Source organism: Xenopus laevis, chromosome 6S (genome assembly GCF_017654675.1).
Source record: "Xenopus laevis strain J_2021 chromosome 6S, Xenopus_laevis_v10.1, whole genome shotgun sequence".
Taxonomy (NCBI): Eukaryota; Metazoa; Chordata; class Amphibia; order Anura; family Pipidae; genus Xenopus; species Xenopus laevis.
Genome location: NC_054382.1, coordinates 319,403 through 334,261, shown reverse-complemented (window position 1 = coordinate 334,261; position 14,859 = coordinate 319,403). Strand labels below are relative to the sequence as shown.

At 42.0% G+C, this 14,859-nt stretch overlaps 1 protein-coding gene across 5 annotated transcripts in view; it reads left to right on the top strand.

Moving 5' to 3' along the window:
• LOC108695582 (SWI/SNF-related matrix-associated actin-dependent regulator of chromatin subfamily D member 3) overlaps window positions 1–7,214 on the top strand; it is a 46,764-nt gene extending 39,550 nt beyond the window's left edge. For all 5 annotated transcript variants that reach the window (XM_041568174.1, XM_041568170.1, XM_041568172.1 and 2 more), the window contains 3 exons: window positions 2,775–2,897; window positions 4,879–4,980; window positions 5,661–7,214. In XM_041568174.1, the coding sequence (XP_041424108.1) occupies window positions 2,775–2,897; window positions 4,879–4,980; window positions 5,661–5,714 (279 nt within the window). In that variant the 3' untranslated portion in view covers window positions 5,715–7,214. The remainder of the gene's footprint in view (window positions 1–2,774; window positions 2,898–4,878; window positions 4,981–5,660) is intronic.
• Window positions 7,215–14,859: the final 7,645 nt, after the last annotated feature.

Here is a 14,859-nt window from a genome sequence, read left to right as displayed (position 1 = left end):
TTTCATTCTTTTCTCTTTCATCAATGAAATACATATAAAAGGCTACTCTCTCCATTATACACACTGTAGTTAGGTATCTAGGGACATGTAAGGACACATAGGGCTTTACCAACACTTAACTTATTCATATGTTATGTCTGTAACTCCCTGCAACTCTCTCTGACTCTCCCTGCAACTCTCTGTGACTCCCTGCAACTCTCTGGAACTCCCTGCACCTCTCTGTAACTCCCTGCAACTGTCTGTGACTCCCTGCATGTGATCTTGTAGTTCTCTGCACACAAACATAATGAAATTAGATACTGGCAGTTACAGGCAAACTAAATCCACAGCCATTGTGGCTGAATTGGAGAATTAGTGATGTGCAGGAGAGCAGGGAGGCAGTGATATGGGTGTGGGCTAGTTGGGAGGCTGATAGCCACATTGGAGGCAGACATGCAGCAGTGGAGGCAGGGCGGAGCTGCAGGGAAAGACTATGCGTGACATCATTGACAGCTCCTCAAGCCCCTCCCACAGGTGCCCGCCAACTCCTCCCTCGTTAGAAGCAATACTATTCCCTCGAGATATTCAGGAGATTCTGGAGCCGGCAGTGTCGGACTGGCCCACAGGGATACCAGGAAAACTCCCCGCGGCCCTGGGGTCAGTGGCCTCTTTGTTTCTAACCATTTGGCCTATTTTATGGTCATTCCCTATTTCTTTAAGGGGAAAAAATGTGTAATAATGGAAGAATATAGTAAGTAGATATAAAAGACTTGGAGAATAAAAAGGTTTAGTGAGTAGAGGAGAAATAATATTTGGAAAGTGGGCCCACGCTCTAAGGCTTTCTGGTGGGCCCCTCACATCCCAGTCTCAAGTTCACCTTTACTAACTGGTCTTAAACCCAAAGGAACTGAAATAAAACCGAGGCTTCAGTTTAACATTCGTTTCCAAGTGCATTCCTAAAATGTGTGGGGCAATGTCCCCTTTAATACTGGAGCTTTGCTCAGTTCTGTACAAGAGAGAATGGGGGCTCCATGAAACCCAATACTTACAGGAATATTCCATTGGCAAATCCCGGCATTTATGTTCCGATAAGGTAAAATGAACTGATCAATGTCGTGTTGTACAAAAGGACCAGCCGCCTTCTCCCACCAAATGAGCCAACAGTTGGCCTTTCTGTACGGCACAAAAAAGGTGTAAAGTTATCATAAAATTATCCTTTTCTTTCATTCCGTTTCATTAGTAACATTTTCTAAGAAATGGTCGTGTCCTTGTATAGAGGGCTCTGCTTTATTTCTTGGACTCTGGGGACTTGCTGGACTTCTAATATATCTCTATGTATCTCTATGTAACCCGGCCACATGTGCATAATGCTGCCAGATTCCCATATACTTCCCATATACTTCCCATATACGTCCCATATACTTCCCATATACTTCCCATATACGTCCCATATACTTCCCATATACTTCCCATATACGTCCCATATACGTCCCATATACTTCCCATATACTTCCCATATACATCCCATATACTTCCCATATACTTCCCATATACGTCCCATATACTTCTCATATACTTCCCATATACTTCCCATATACTTCCAATATACTTCCCATATACGTCCCATATACGTCTCATATACTTCCCATATACTTCCCATATACTTCCCATATACGTCCCATATACTTCTCATATACTTCCCATATACTTCCCATATACTTCCCATATACTTCCATATACGTCCCATATACGTCCCATATACGTCCCATATACGTCCCATATACTTCCCATATACTTCCCATATACTTCCCATATTCTTCCCATATACTTCCCATATACTTCCCATATACTTCCCATATACTTATATTGAAGGTTCTGTGGCATCTCCCACCCCAAACATTGCGGGTGCCCCCTCCAGCTCGTCCCTCTTTTATGGTCTCTAGCTGGGACACCTGCCTATGAGGTTGCACCATTTAGAGCATAAAGATCCTATATTAGAGCATCATTTCAACTGTAAATCTGGGCCAAATCAGAAGGAAAAATAATACCCAGGTATAGTTCCCAATTCATCAGCAAATCCCCTGCAAATCCAGAAAGTTGTATCTTTGCCATGAATTGTAACATCCCGATGTGTTTGGGATTCTACAGTTACTCATTATTCATCATTCACTTCTGGATTTATTCATCATTCATTATCAGGGATGCAACGAATCCAGAATCCTTCTGCCAAACCAAACCTCAATCCTCATTTGCATATGCAAATTAGGGGTGGGAGGAGGATGGAGGTCTGTGAATGACCCTCATACAGAGAGAGAATGGACAATCTGAAGGACAGGAACCCCAAAAGAGTTGAATTTGAAGGCTGACAGAATAGGTTTGAACTGACAGTGAGAGGAGAAATCCGACTCCCCCACCTCGTCCAGTGATTGGGGGGGAGTGAGAGAAAGAGAGACCCCCAAGTGCAGCCTCAATGTTGGTATCATTGTAGGAAAGTCGGGTGTCAGTAGAAGAAGATTAATTTTATGTGGATTTGTTCCAGTTTCATTGCACAGAGCTGATACCAGAGGGGTATTTATTCAAGGGCAGAACATAAGGGGCAGCCTCGGCTTTTATCTGCTCCTCACATAGACTTATAGCAGAACATGCTCCAATGCTGTACCAGGGTGTGTGTCTGCCTCTGCCTCTGCTTTACTCACCCACAAACTTAACCAGAGCTAATTGGCAGCACATTCTCAGCTTGAGTCTCTGCACCTCCATTTCTGGTGTAACCCCAAGTTCTCCCTCTCTTTCTGCAGATCCACGAAACCATTGAATCAATTAATCAGCTGAAAATTCAAAGAGATTTCATGCTGAGCTTCTCCCGAGACCCGAAGGGCTATATACAGGACTGGCTACTGTCCCAGAGCAGGGACCTGAAGGTAAAGCCTGACCGCAGGACTTCAGGAGCAGCGCACCTCTCCCTGTACACAGTGTGGCGACCCCTCGGGGCAGTTACATAGGGGCATTGTCCTGCCTGTGCTAAATAGGCATTAAGGCCTGGAGCAATGGTAAACACGGGGTTGTCCCCCACATTTCCACTGAGATCAGTGTGCCAGACAATGCAGTCATGTGGCCTGACTCTCCAGTGTATTCTCATGGGATTAGGGAATTTCACTCATCTCCACGCTGGGGCACTGATGTGTGTGTGACCTTCCTAATCTCTATTACCTTCCTTTGTAATCTCTTTCCTCCCCTTCCTTCCAAATCTCTCTCTCTCACTCCTCCCCTTCCTTCCTAATCTCTCTCTCCTCCCATTCCTTCCTAATCTCTCTCTCATTCCTCCATAATCTCTCTCTTTCCTTCCTAATCTCTCTCCTCTCCTTCTCTTTAATCTCTCTCTCCTCCCATTCCTTCCTAATCTCTCTCCCCCCCTCCTTCTTAATCTCTCTCTCTCTCTCTCTCTTACCCTTCCTTCCTAATCTCTCTCTCCTTCCTTCCTAATCTCTCTCATTCCTTCCTAATCTCTCTCTCCTCTTTCCTTCCTAATCTCTCTCCTCTCCTTCTCTTTAATCTCTCTCTCCTCCCATTCCTTCCTAATCTCTCTCCCCCCTCCTTCTCTCTCTCTCTCTCTCTCTCTCTCTCTCTCTCTCTCTCTCTCTCTCTCTCTCTCTCTCTTACCCTTCCTTCCTAATCTCTCTCTCCTTCCTTCCTAATCTCTCTCTCCTCTCCTTCCTTCTTAATCTCTCTCTCCTCCCTTCTTTACAAATCTCTCTCTCTCTTACCCTTCCTTCCCAATCTCTCTCTCCTCCCCTTCCTTCCTAATCTCTCTCTCCTTCCTTCCTAATCTCTCTCTCCTCTCCTTCCTTCTTAATCTCTCTCTCCTCCCTTCTTTACAAATCTCTCTCTCTCTTACCCTTCCTTCCCAATCTCTCTCTCCTCCCCTTCCTTCCTAATCTCTCTCTCCTTCCTTCCTAATCTCTCTCTCCTTCCTTCTTAATCTCTCTCTCCTCCCTTCTTTACAAATCTCTCTCTCTCTTACCCTTCCTTCCCAATCTCTCTCTCCTCCCCTTCCTTCCTAATCTCTCTCTCCTCTCCTTACTTCTTAATCTCTCTCTCCTCCCTTCTTTACAAATCTCTCTCTCTCTCTCTCTTACCCTTCCTTCCTAATCTCTCTCTCCTCCCCTTCCTTCCTCTAATCTCTCTCTCCTTCCTTCTTAATATCTCTCTCTCTCTCCTCCCCTTCCTTCCTAATCTCTCTCTCTTTCCTCCCCTTCCTTCCTAATTTCTCTCTCCTCTCCTTCCTTCCTAATCTGTCTCTCCTCTCCTCCCTTCTTAATCTCTCTCTCCTCCCCTTCCTTCCTTCCTAATATCTCTCTCTTCCCCTTCCTTCCTAATCTCTCTCTTTCTCTCTCTCTCTCTCTCTCCTCCCCTTCCTTCCTAATCTCTCTCTCCTCCCCTTCCTTCCTAATTTCTCTTACCTCGCTTCCTTCCTTTCTAATGTCTCTCTCTCCTCCCCTTCTTTCCTAATCTCTCTCCTCCCCTTCCTTCCTAATGTCTCTCTCTCCTCCTCTTTGTTAGTAATATGTGCTGCATTCTCTGTTGGTTCTGCTCCTCTCTGTTTATCTGCTTTCCTTTCTCCATACGTTTCCCGTGTGGTCCTTTGGACAATCCATTGAGCTCACAGTTGAACACATGAGCCAAGTGGTAGAACAAGTCTAATGTCTTTATTGGCCCATGATGCTCTGCTTCTCTGCAGTAATATCCTCCGGACTCCTTCACTTATTCCACTTCCCTTTTTGTTTCTATCTCCTCTTCCTCATACTTTAAGTTCTTCAAGGCAGGGACCTCATTGCAACTGTGTATTGATACAACTAGAACTTACACATTTACACAGTCCCCCACTCCTTTTTCCTCTTTCAGATCATGACTGATGTGGTGGGAAATCCGGAGCAGGAGAGGAGAGCCGACTTCTATCAGGAGCCCTGGTCCCAGGAGGCCGTGAGCCGTTACTTTTATTGCAAGGTGAGGAGGAATGAGTGAGCGCTGATAGACATGTAGTGTGAGTGAGGGCAGTGAGTGTGTAATGCTGGGGATTTACATGGAAAACATTGCAGGATCAGTCCTTCAGCCTTAGTAGCAGGAATATCTAGCTAGACAATCAGTTGTATGAAAAGAACAAATCTATCTGAAATATCACCCTAACTAACCTTCACATTAGGCCCCTACCCTACGGGTGCCATCAGCAGTGTTGTAGCTGATCCAGAGGAACCTGACGCTACTTTGTTATCGCTATACTCAAATCCTCTGCTACAGCTCAGGGCACATCAGATGGATGCCAAAGACCTAATAGCCATTGAAGTGCAGGGAACATCGTATCAATTGCCCTACAGGCTGCTGGGGGAGAATCACCCTGAAACTGGAAGCAAAAAGGGAACACAAAGGGATTTGCTGGGATTTTTCCTAAAAATGAGTTCTCAGGAGTCTGAAAGACAAGCCTCCCTGGGGAGCAGAATGAATGTTTTGCCCATTTCCCACATGACTCGTGGAGACTACAGCCCCTTTACCCCATATCCTGCATGTTGACTGGCCCCAAACCCCAGGGGAGGCTCTAGGCACAGCACAGTATGGCAGCCCTGGATTAGAAGGATAACTTTAGTCTCAGGATTTAAGTCTTGGTATTTCACCCCTTGTCTTGGTTGTAGATCCAGCAGCGCAGACAGGAGTTGGAGCAATCCCTGGGAGTGAGGAACACGTAGAGGCTCCTCTGGTCTCTTCTTCATGACAAGTCCGTTACGTGGGCCCCGCGCAGCTTCTCATTGTCCCGGATCTTTCATGTCATTTGTTTTTTCCTTCAGTCACATTTGGGAACAGTTGGCTCCTCTCTTCCCTCCTCTCACACCCCACAGTGGGGCTTTAACAAGGTCACATGACTTTTATACACATGGACTGTGCCATTCCTACAACCTGTAAGTGGCCCATGTAGAAAGGGGAACCCAACCCCTCTGTGATTTCCGCTATGTCCCTGATAGTCAGCATTGTGCCCCACATCATGCCTCTTCTACTGCGCCGTGCCTTGGGGTCATGTGATGCCAACGCTCTCATAAATGGATCAGTATTATGTATTCATGAACTGGGCCTCATTGTAGCCTCCAGCCTATTGTATTGCATTGTGCCATGATGCTATTACTGTATCACTACCCAGGGGGCTGGGTCCCTCTGCACTGCTAGCCACCATCACTGCTTGTGCCATGGACTACTGGTCCCTCTGCACTGCTAGCCCCCATCACTGCTTGTGCCATGGACTACTGGTCCCTCTGCACTGCTAGCCACCATCACTGCTTGTGCCATGGACTACTGGTCCCTCTGCACTGCTAGCCACCATCACTGCTTGTGCCATGGACTACTGGTCCCTCTGCACTGCTAGCCACCATCACTGCTTGTGCCATGGACTACTGGTCCCTCTGCACTGCTAGCCCCCATCACTGCTTGTGCCATGGACTACTGGTCCCTCTGCACTGCTAGCCACCATCACTGCTTGTGCCATGGACTACTGGTCTCCACACCAGGTGGCACAGCCATCACCACAATGTTGCCTGGTCTTTTCTCACTGATTAATTTCTACCACTGGCTATTTACATACACAGGCTGGGCAGGAACAAGGGGTTGGTATGGGGGGCTCCTCATATTTAGGTGATTCAGTTAGACCATGTAACATTGGGATGGGAAAGTGGGTGGGGCAGGAACAAGGGGTTGGTATGGGGGGCTCCTCATACCTCCCTTTATCTTCTCTGACACATTAATGGGGGGAGATACAAAGGGCAGAAGGAATCTCCACGCTTTTATCTAGTGATTCATTACGTCTTTGGGGCAAATCTCGGGGGAAGTGCCAGGGGCTCCTTTAGAGGAAATATGAGGGGCAATTTGAGTTGTGACCTAATCACTGTATTATGATGTAATAGGGCAGCTGGGAATTGGGGACCATGTGTTCCAAGAGTCTCTGGGGCTTTGGTAATGTGTCGGGGGGTGGGTGGGTTAGTGTTATGGGATTGGGTAGAGAAGAGTCTAAGGGTGGGTGGGTGGGTGGGGGTTTAGCAGGAGACCTCATGGTGTTCAGGTGATAAACTTGTCAGTATTAATGATCAGTGGTAGGTGAGTATTAGTAACAATATTATTGTGTTTCTTACTGTATCTTCTGCTGTTGCTTCTGTATGTGTAACGTCACCCAGTGACACCCCAATAAATCTCATTTCTACTAGCGTTTTGCCTCATTTAATCCCTACATACGGGGGTGTCTGTATAGTGATGTCTAATTCCCCCGTCACCCCATGTAAAGCTGTGAATATGGGGCCCTACTGTGTTACTATCAAATGATATGTTATATCCCCACAGAGGAGGCACGGCCATTGGCGACCCCCCAACTCATCTGTATAGAATACTGGGGGGGGCACATTCATTCAAGGGATCTGCGTTTCCATCTCTTTATGAATGAAAGCAAATTCCAAGTAGTGATAAATTATTTCCCGGGGGGGGGGCACCTTATATTTAAATTGTTATTCTGTATTTAGTGCAGGAAAAACATTCACAATATTTCAGCACATTCATTAGATGAAGTCGTTTGTGCCGGAACTTGTTCTCTTTGTTTTTCCTGCAATAAATACAGAAGAACAATTTAGATGTAACAGACTCTCCGGGTTATTGTGAGACAAAGACAAACACAGGGAGAACTCACAGACCTTATGGATCATCCACTTGTTGTGCCGCCACGTGAAAAACGCGCCCGATACGTACAGCCGCCACGTACAATTATTAGACACGAGGCACCAGCAGTCGTTAAATTCCATATTTTATTGATTCTTCAGTAGAAGGTTGAGCAGGACATGTATCCCAAAATCACGCTTGACGCGTTTCGTGGACTAAGCCACTTTCTCAAAAGCTCTCCCGGTAATACTGTTTTATATATATATATATATATATATATATATATATATATATATATATATATATATACAGTAGTAATGGATCAGCACACTCATTTTAGAAGTGATTAAAGTGTCTTTATTGGTAACACAGCATTGTTATCCGAAGTTTCGGTCCTACCTGGGGACCTTTCTCAAGGGTGGGACCGAAACGTCGGATAACAATACTGTGTTACCAATAAAGACACTTTAATCACTTCTAAAATGAGTGTGCTGATCCATTACTACTGCATATTATGAACATTGATCGTGCACCTCTACTCTATTGGAGATCGAGTGCGGACACCCAAAGCAACTCTATATATATATATATATATATATATCCATTCCGAAAGGAATTTGTAGAACAGCATAGGACTTACGTTTTGGCTCCATCAGAAGTCTTTCTCAAAGTGGCGTCTGATGGAGCCGAAACATTAACCCTATATTGTTCTACAAATAAACTTCACATTCTTCACTTCAAGTCCTGCGACTGCTGATCCTTTTGGAATGGATGGAAATGGTTCAGTGATTGTGCACTCAGATATACGAACACTTTATACCAGAGTAGAAACGCCTTCCAACTGGTATATTTATATTTATATATATATTTCGGTAGGTTTATATATATATATATATATGTTGCTGGTATGTTTAAATATTTATATATATTATATATATATATATATGTTGCTGGTATGTATATATATATATATATATATACGTATATGTTGCTGGTATGTTTATATATATATATATATATATGATTTGCTGTATGTATATATATATATATATATACGTATATGTTGCTGGTATGTTTATATATATATATATATGTTGCTGGTATGTTTATATTTATATATATATACGTATATGTTGCTGGTATGTTTATATATATATATATATATATATATATGTTGCTGGTATGTTTATATTTATATATATATATATATGTTGCTGGTATGTTTATATTTATATATTGCTACTTGGAAGTTTCACTTCCTGACACGGGGGCTGTAACCTGTTGAGGGGCACTGGGATTATATTTATATAATATTAACAAAAGCAAATTGCCACCCTAGGGGCAACAGAAAATACCTCCCCACCTGAACCAATGGAATCGCTTTCATAATGTTTATTCTAATGAGTCAGGAGGGGAAGGTATTTTTGGACACTTTGGGGCACATTTACTTAGTTCGAGTGAAGGAATAGAATTAAAAAAAACGTCAGATTCCGAATGATTTTTTTGGCTACTTCGACCATCGAATTGGCTACTTTGACCTTCAACTTAGAAACTAAAAATCATTCGACTATTCGACCATTCGATAGTCGAAGTACTGTCTCTTTAAAAAAAACTTTTAAATACTACCGTCCCCCTAGGCTTTCTAACAAATTTTTGGTCGAAGGAAAAATCGTTCGATCGATGGATTAAAATCCTTTGAATCGTTCGATTCGAAGGATTTAACGATTTAACGATTTTTCCTTCGATCATTTGACCGAACGAATTGCGGTAAATCCTTTGACTTTGATATTCGAAGTCGAAGGATTTAACTTCGACAGTCGAATATCGAGGGTTAATTAACCTTCGATATTCGACCCTAAGTAAATGTGCCCTGGAGTCTCTCGCAGGAAATTGCCCCCGGGAACTGGAGAGAAAGAAGTTAAAGTGGACCTGTCACCCAGACACAAAAATCTGTATAATAAAAGTCCTTTTCAAATTAAACATGAAATCCAATTTCTATTTTTTATTAAAGCATTCATAGCTGTTGTAATCTCATTTAAACATCTCAGCTGTCAATCAAATATTGTCTGCCCCTCCTCTATGCCAGTGACATAGAGGAGGGGCAGACAATTACTTTCACTTTCCATTCAGCACTTCCTACATGTCACTGCTCTCCCCACATTCCCCCAGTTCTCTTCACCATTTAATTGTGTAGTCAGGACATGGGGATGGACATCAGGTCCCCCATTCTGGTGCACAAACAAGATTCTGAGATGATACAAGTCTTGTCTTAATAACAGTGTCCACAAAATGGATGCTGCCTTCTTGCTATAATTTTGAAATCCCAGACTGAAGGAAGCAAGATTCAAATAATTTATATAGTGTAATTAAAGTTCATTTTGCTTGACTAATGTGATAAAATAGGATTTTGAATAATTTTTTTGGGTGACGGGTCCCCTTTAATGGGAAAGAAGAGAAAGGCATTTAATAACTACAAATCTGTAGGGACGAAGCTGCATTTAATGAATATAAACACTGTAATAAATGTTGTAAATCAGCAATCCGGAAGGCTAAGAAAAGAAATGAAGAGTTAATTGCGATGGAGGAGAAAACTAACCCTAAAAAGTTTTTTTAAATATATTAATAGTAAAAAGATGCAGGTTGAGAGTGTTGCTCCATTAAATAATGGTACCAGTCTGGTTGTAACAGATACAGAAAAGACAAATGTGTTAAATCAGTTCTTTTCTTCAGTGTATACAATAGAGGAGTGTGAGTTCCCAGGCTCACTTTATAGCTGCACTAATGGCTCAGCTCAATCTAGTCAGTGGCTGACTCAGGATATGATTCATAAAGCTTTAATACAAATTAATGTAAACAAGTCTCCAGGGCCTGATGGCATACACCCCCGGGTTCTAAGAGAGCTTAGTTCAGTTTTAGACCAGCCCCTATTTCTGATTTTCTCAGATTCACAGGAGGGAGCCAATGAGATTAGAGGAGGGAAAGGGGTGTTACAAGGAGAGCTGGGAAGTGAATCAGTGGTACAGGCTGATACATTAGATAGGTACAAGGAAGGGTCGGATGCTTTATTCACCAGTAGCTCCTCCCAGCAGACAGGAGGGAGCCAATGAGATTAGAGGAGGGAAAGGGGTGTTACAGGGAGAGCTGGGAAGTGAATCAGTGGTACAGGCTGATACATTAGATAGGTACAAGGAAGGGTCGGATGCTTTATTCACCAGTAGCTCCTCCCAGCAGACAGGAGGGAGCCAATGAGATTAGAGGAGGGAAAGGGGTGTTACAGGGAGAGCTGGGAAGTGAATCAGGGGTACAGGCTGATACATTAGATAGGTACAAGGAAGGGTCGGATGCTTTATTCACCAGTAGCTCCTCCCAGCAGACAGGAGGGGGCCAATGAGATTAGAGGAGGGAAAGGGGTGTTACAGGGAGAGCTGGGAAGTGAATCAGTGGTACAGGCTGATACATTAGATAGGTATAAGAAGGGGTTGGATGGTGTTTAGCAAGTGAGGGAATACAGGGATATGGGAGAGAGCTCATAGTACAAGTTGATCCAGGGACTGGTCCCATTGCATCTTGGGAGTCAGGAAGGAATTTTTCCCCCTCTGAGGCAAATTGGAGAGGCTTCAGATGGGTTTTTTGATTTCTCTGGATCAACTGACAGTTAGGCAGGTTAAAAAAAAGTTAAAAGGTTGAACTTGATGGACGTGTGTCTTTCTTCAACCTAACTTACTATGTTACTGATAAATGTTCAAGTCAATTTCTCTCAGATTTATCCTGCGACGCTAACATTTTTCTTGCCCTCTGGCACGAGAATCTTCAATGATCCCAAAGAGGCATCAACTTTTGTTAACCATTTGTTAAATAAGGAGATTGGAAATCTTACTTCTGAAGACACTACGGTTTTTAAAAACTCCTCCTCCTCTAAAGTTCAATTACTAGGAAGATTAACCCCCCTCATTCCAGTGAAGAGGATATGATTTAGGACACTTGATTTCTGATATTAAAAGGGTTATGTTCATATGTTAGTAAGTAAGTAGTAAGTGTTGCATTCTCTGTTTATTTTGTTCTCTATGGGCACATCTGCACTTTATCATGTTCTTTATCATGTTCTTACTACTATAATGTAACAATGATACACCATCATGTGTGACGTTTAGTATTATTTACTGAACATATTACATCTGCTGAGTGTGTCTTGTCCTGTCCTGCACCACTTGCACATTTTTGCACTTTTTGTCTGTTGTCCGGTACATCTATGTTGTGTTGTGTAGCCCCAGGGTCCTAGAGGAACGTTGTTTCATTTCACTGTGTACTGTACAAACGTATCTGGATGAAATGACAATAAACTCACCCTTGACTTGACTCTTGAAAATTCTAATTTTGAGCTAATTTTTGTGTACTTCGACTAGGGAATAGTCCAAATTTAATTCAAATTTGAAAAAAATTAGAATATTGAAATTTATCATGTACTGTCTCTTTAAAAATTCGACTTCGACTATTCGCCATCTAAAACCTGCCGAATTGCTGTTTTAGCCTATAGGGGCCTTCTAGAACCTATTTGGAGTAAATTATTGGACTTTGATTCGAATTCGATCGAATGCGATATTACTTTGATTTGTACGATTCGAATTCAGACGAATTCAACGAATACAGACTATTTACCTGCAAAAAAAAAAATAGATATTTTTTTTTTAAATACATTTTGGTTGGTCTTTTTTCATTTGAATTTCAAAGTTTTTTTTACATTTGAAATTTCGACCCTTGATAAACCTGCCCCTAAATGTCCATTCTAGGGAATCTAAACTTTTACATGATTTCTTTAAGGTCACAAATCTAAATGGTGTTTGGAGACTTTTCCATCCAACTGAGAAGGATTTTATATCTATAGGATACTATAGGAAATAGAATAGACTATATTTTAACTTCCAACAATATAATAAATAAAATGATAAAATCTGACATAGGTAACACTGATATTTCGGACCATGCACCAGTATTACTTATGGTTTATGTCTGGAAACATTCATTTTTATGCCACGGATTTGTTATTCACAAACTCTTTTTATGTCAGCTAAACTCTTATTGAAAACCTCAGACTTGGGACATTTTTCCTCCTTTTTCATTTTTACCAAGGGAAAGGCTGACATATTAATGAAGGATTTAACTGACCACATTGATAAGATTAATTCCCTGGCCAGAGTTTACAGAAAAACTTGAGTTACTGGAATCTGATAGATATAATTGTCTAGCTTGCCAATGTGGCCTTTAACTCACTAATAAACTCTGGGATGTATATGGGAAAGATAAACATCTATTATTAGACATCTCATCTAAATGGTCCAATTTTGAACAAAATGTGCCTCCTTCTCATCTCATTTAGGGGCTGATTCACTAATTTCGAGTGAAGGATTCGAAGTTAAAAAACGTTGAATTTCGAAGTTTTTTTTGGGCTACTTCGACCATCGAATGGGCTACTTCGACCTTCGACTACGAATCGAAGGATTCGAACTAAAAATCGTTCGACTATTCGATAGTCGAAGTACTGTCTCTTTAAAAAAAACTTCGACCGCCTAGTTCGCCATCTAAAAGCTACCGAACTCAATGTTAGTCTATGGGGAAGGTCCTCATAGGCTTGGCTAACTTTTTTTGATCGAAGGATATTCCTTCGATCGTTGGATTTAAATCCTTCGAATCGTTTGATTCAAAGGATTTTATCGTTCGATCGAAGGAATAATCCATCGATCGTACTATCTGCGCTAAATCCTTCGACTTCGATATTCGAAGGATTTCAATTCCCGGTCGAATATCGAGGGTTAATTAACCCTCGATATTCGACCCTTAGTGAATCGGCCCCTAAGTCTATTTATGATTATAACAAAATGATCCTCTCTGGGAGTTGGACGGTTCAGCAGTTTAAACGGCTCCATTTTGGTTATGGAAAAATATATTGAAAGACAAGTCCTGTAGATCTTATTGATATTGCCCTAAATGTGGAGAACTGGATGTAATCTTATTTCACTGTTTTGGGTCTTGTCCCAAGATAAGTATTTATTGGAGTGAAGTTGCCAGATCTTCAAGTTAAAAACAAATATAAAGTTACCCCCCCCAGCTTTGCTTTTCTTGAACCCTGTTTGATCCATTATCCCAAGGAACTCAGAGATTGGTGGCTTTATTTATGGCTACTTCCAAGACAGTTTTATTCAGTCATTGGCTAAAGAAAGACTCTCCCCAATAGCAGATATTATTCCAAACCTTAATCAAGTGAGTTGTCAGCAATAAAAGCAAAAGCAGAGAAAGTTACGTTTGAGCCGTCATTCAAGGCTACACGTTCACTTTCATTTCAGACTTTTCATTCTAAAAACAAGGATCACATGTTTAAGATCCATATCTACTTTTAAGTAAACAATTGTGTTTTTCTGCCTTTTTCCTTTTCTTTATTGTTTTTGTTTACATCCAAAGTGTATACTTATATTTACAGTTATTGTTAGTTGTTTAATTCATTTGTTGAATTTATTGTATAATTTGTCTTTTCTATCTCCCTATTTATGGAGGACTAGATATTTGTAGTCAGTGTTGAGGATACATATTCTCGTTTCTGCATTGTGTTGAGATGCGTCTCAGAATTCTGCTTGTTTTCTTGCAAAACTTCAATAAAAAATGTTGAAAAGTTAAAAAAAAAAGGGAGCAGTCCAGTTCATACATCATGGTATTGGGTTTGTGAGGTTTCTTTATAGGAGTTTTGGGACATGTGCAGACACAATTCTTTTAAGTCCACTACCAAGAGACGTAACTGCCACAACCAACCCAGGCTGATATTTCCAGTTGGGTAACATACTAAACCAGGCGTTTTGGGGGCCGACTATACAGCCCCTGATTTGCAGAGGAAAAGGCCAGGGAGAGGGAACCACAGAGCCGACCCTGTGGCTGTCCTGGTTCCCCTACATTCATGGCCTCTGCTGTATGGTAGATACACCACTGATCTGTTGAAAGAGATGTACAGTCACCCCATTAAGTTAAGGGGTTCTGTTAGAAAGCAGAAGTACATTTCCTCAGCCCATACCTAAGCTGTTCCAGAAATGTAGCCGCCAGCCCTTTTGTTCTCTCAGAAAACACAGCTCAACCCCATTGGAAGGGAGAATACACATCCATACTCTCTTCTGATTGGCTCCTACTGCACACAGGACTGTAAAGGAGACCAGTCAGATTACT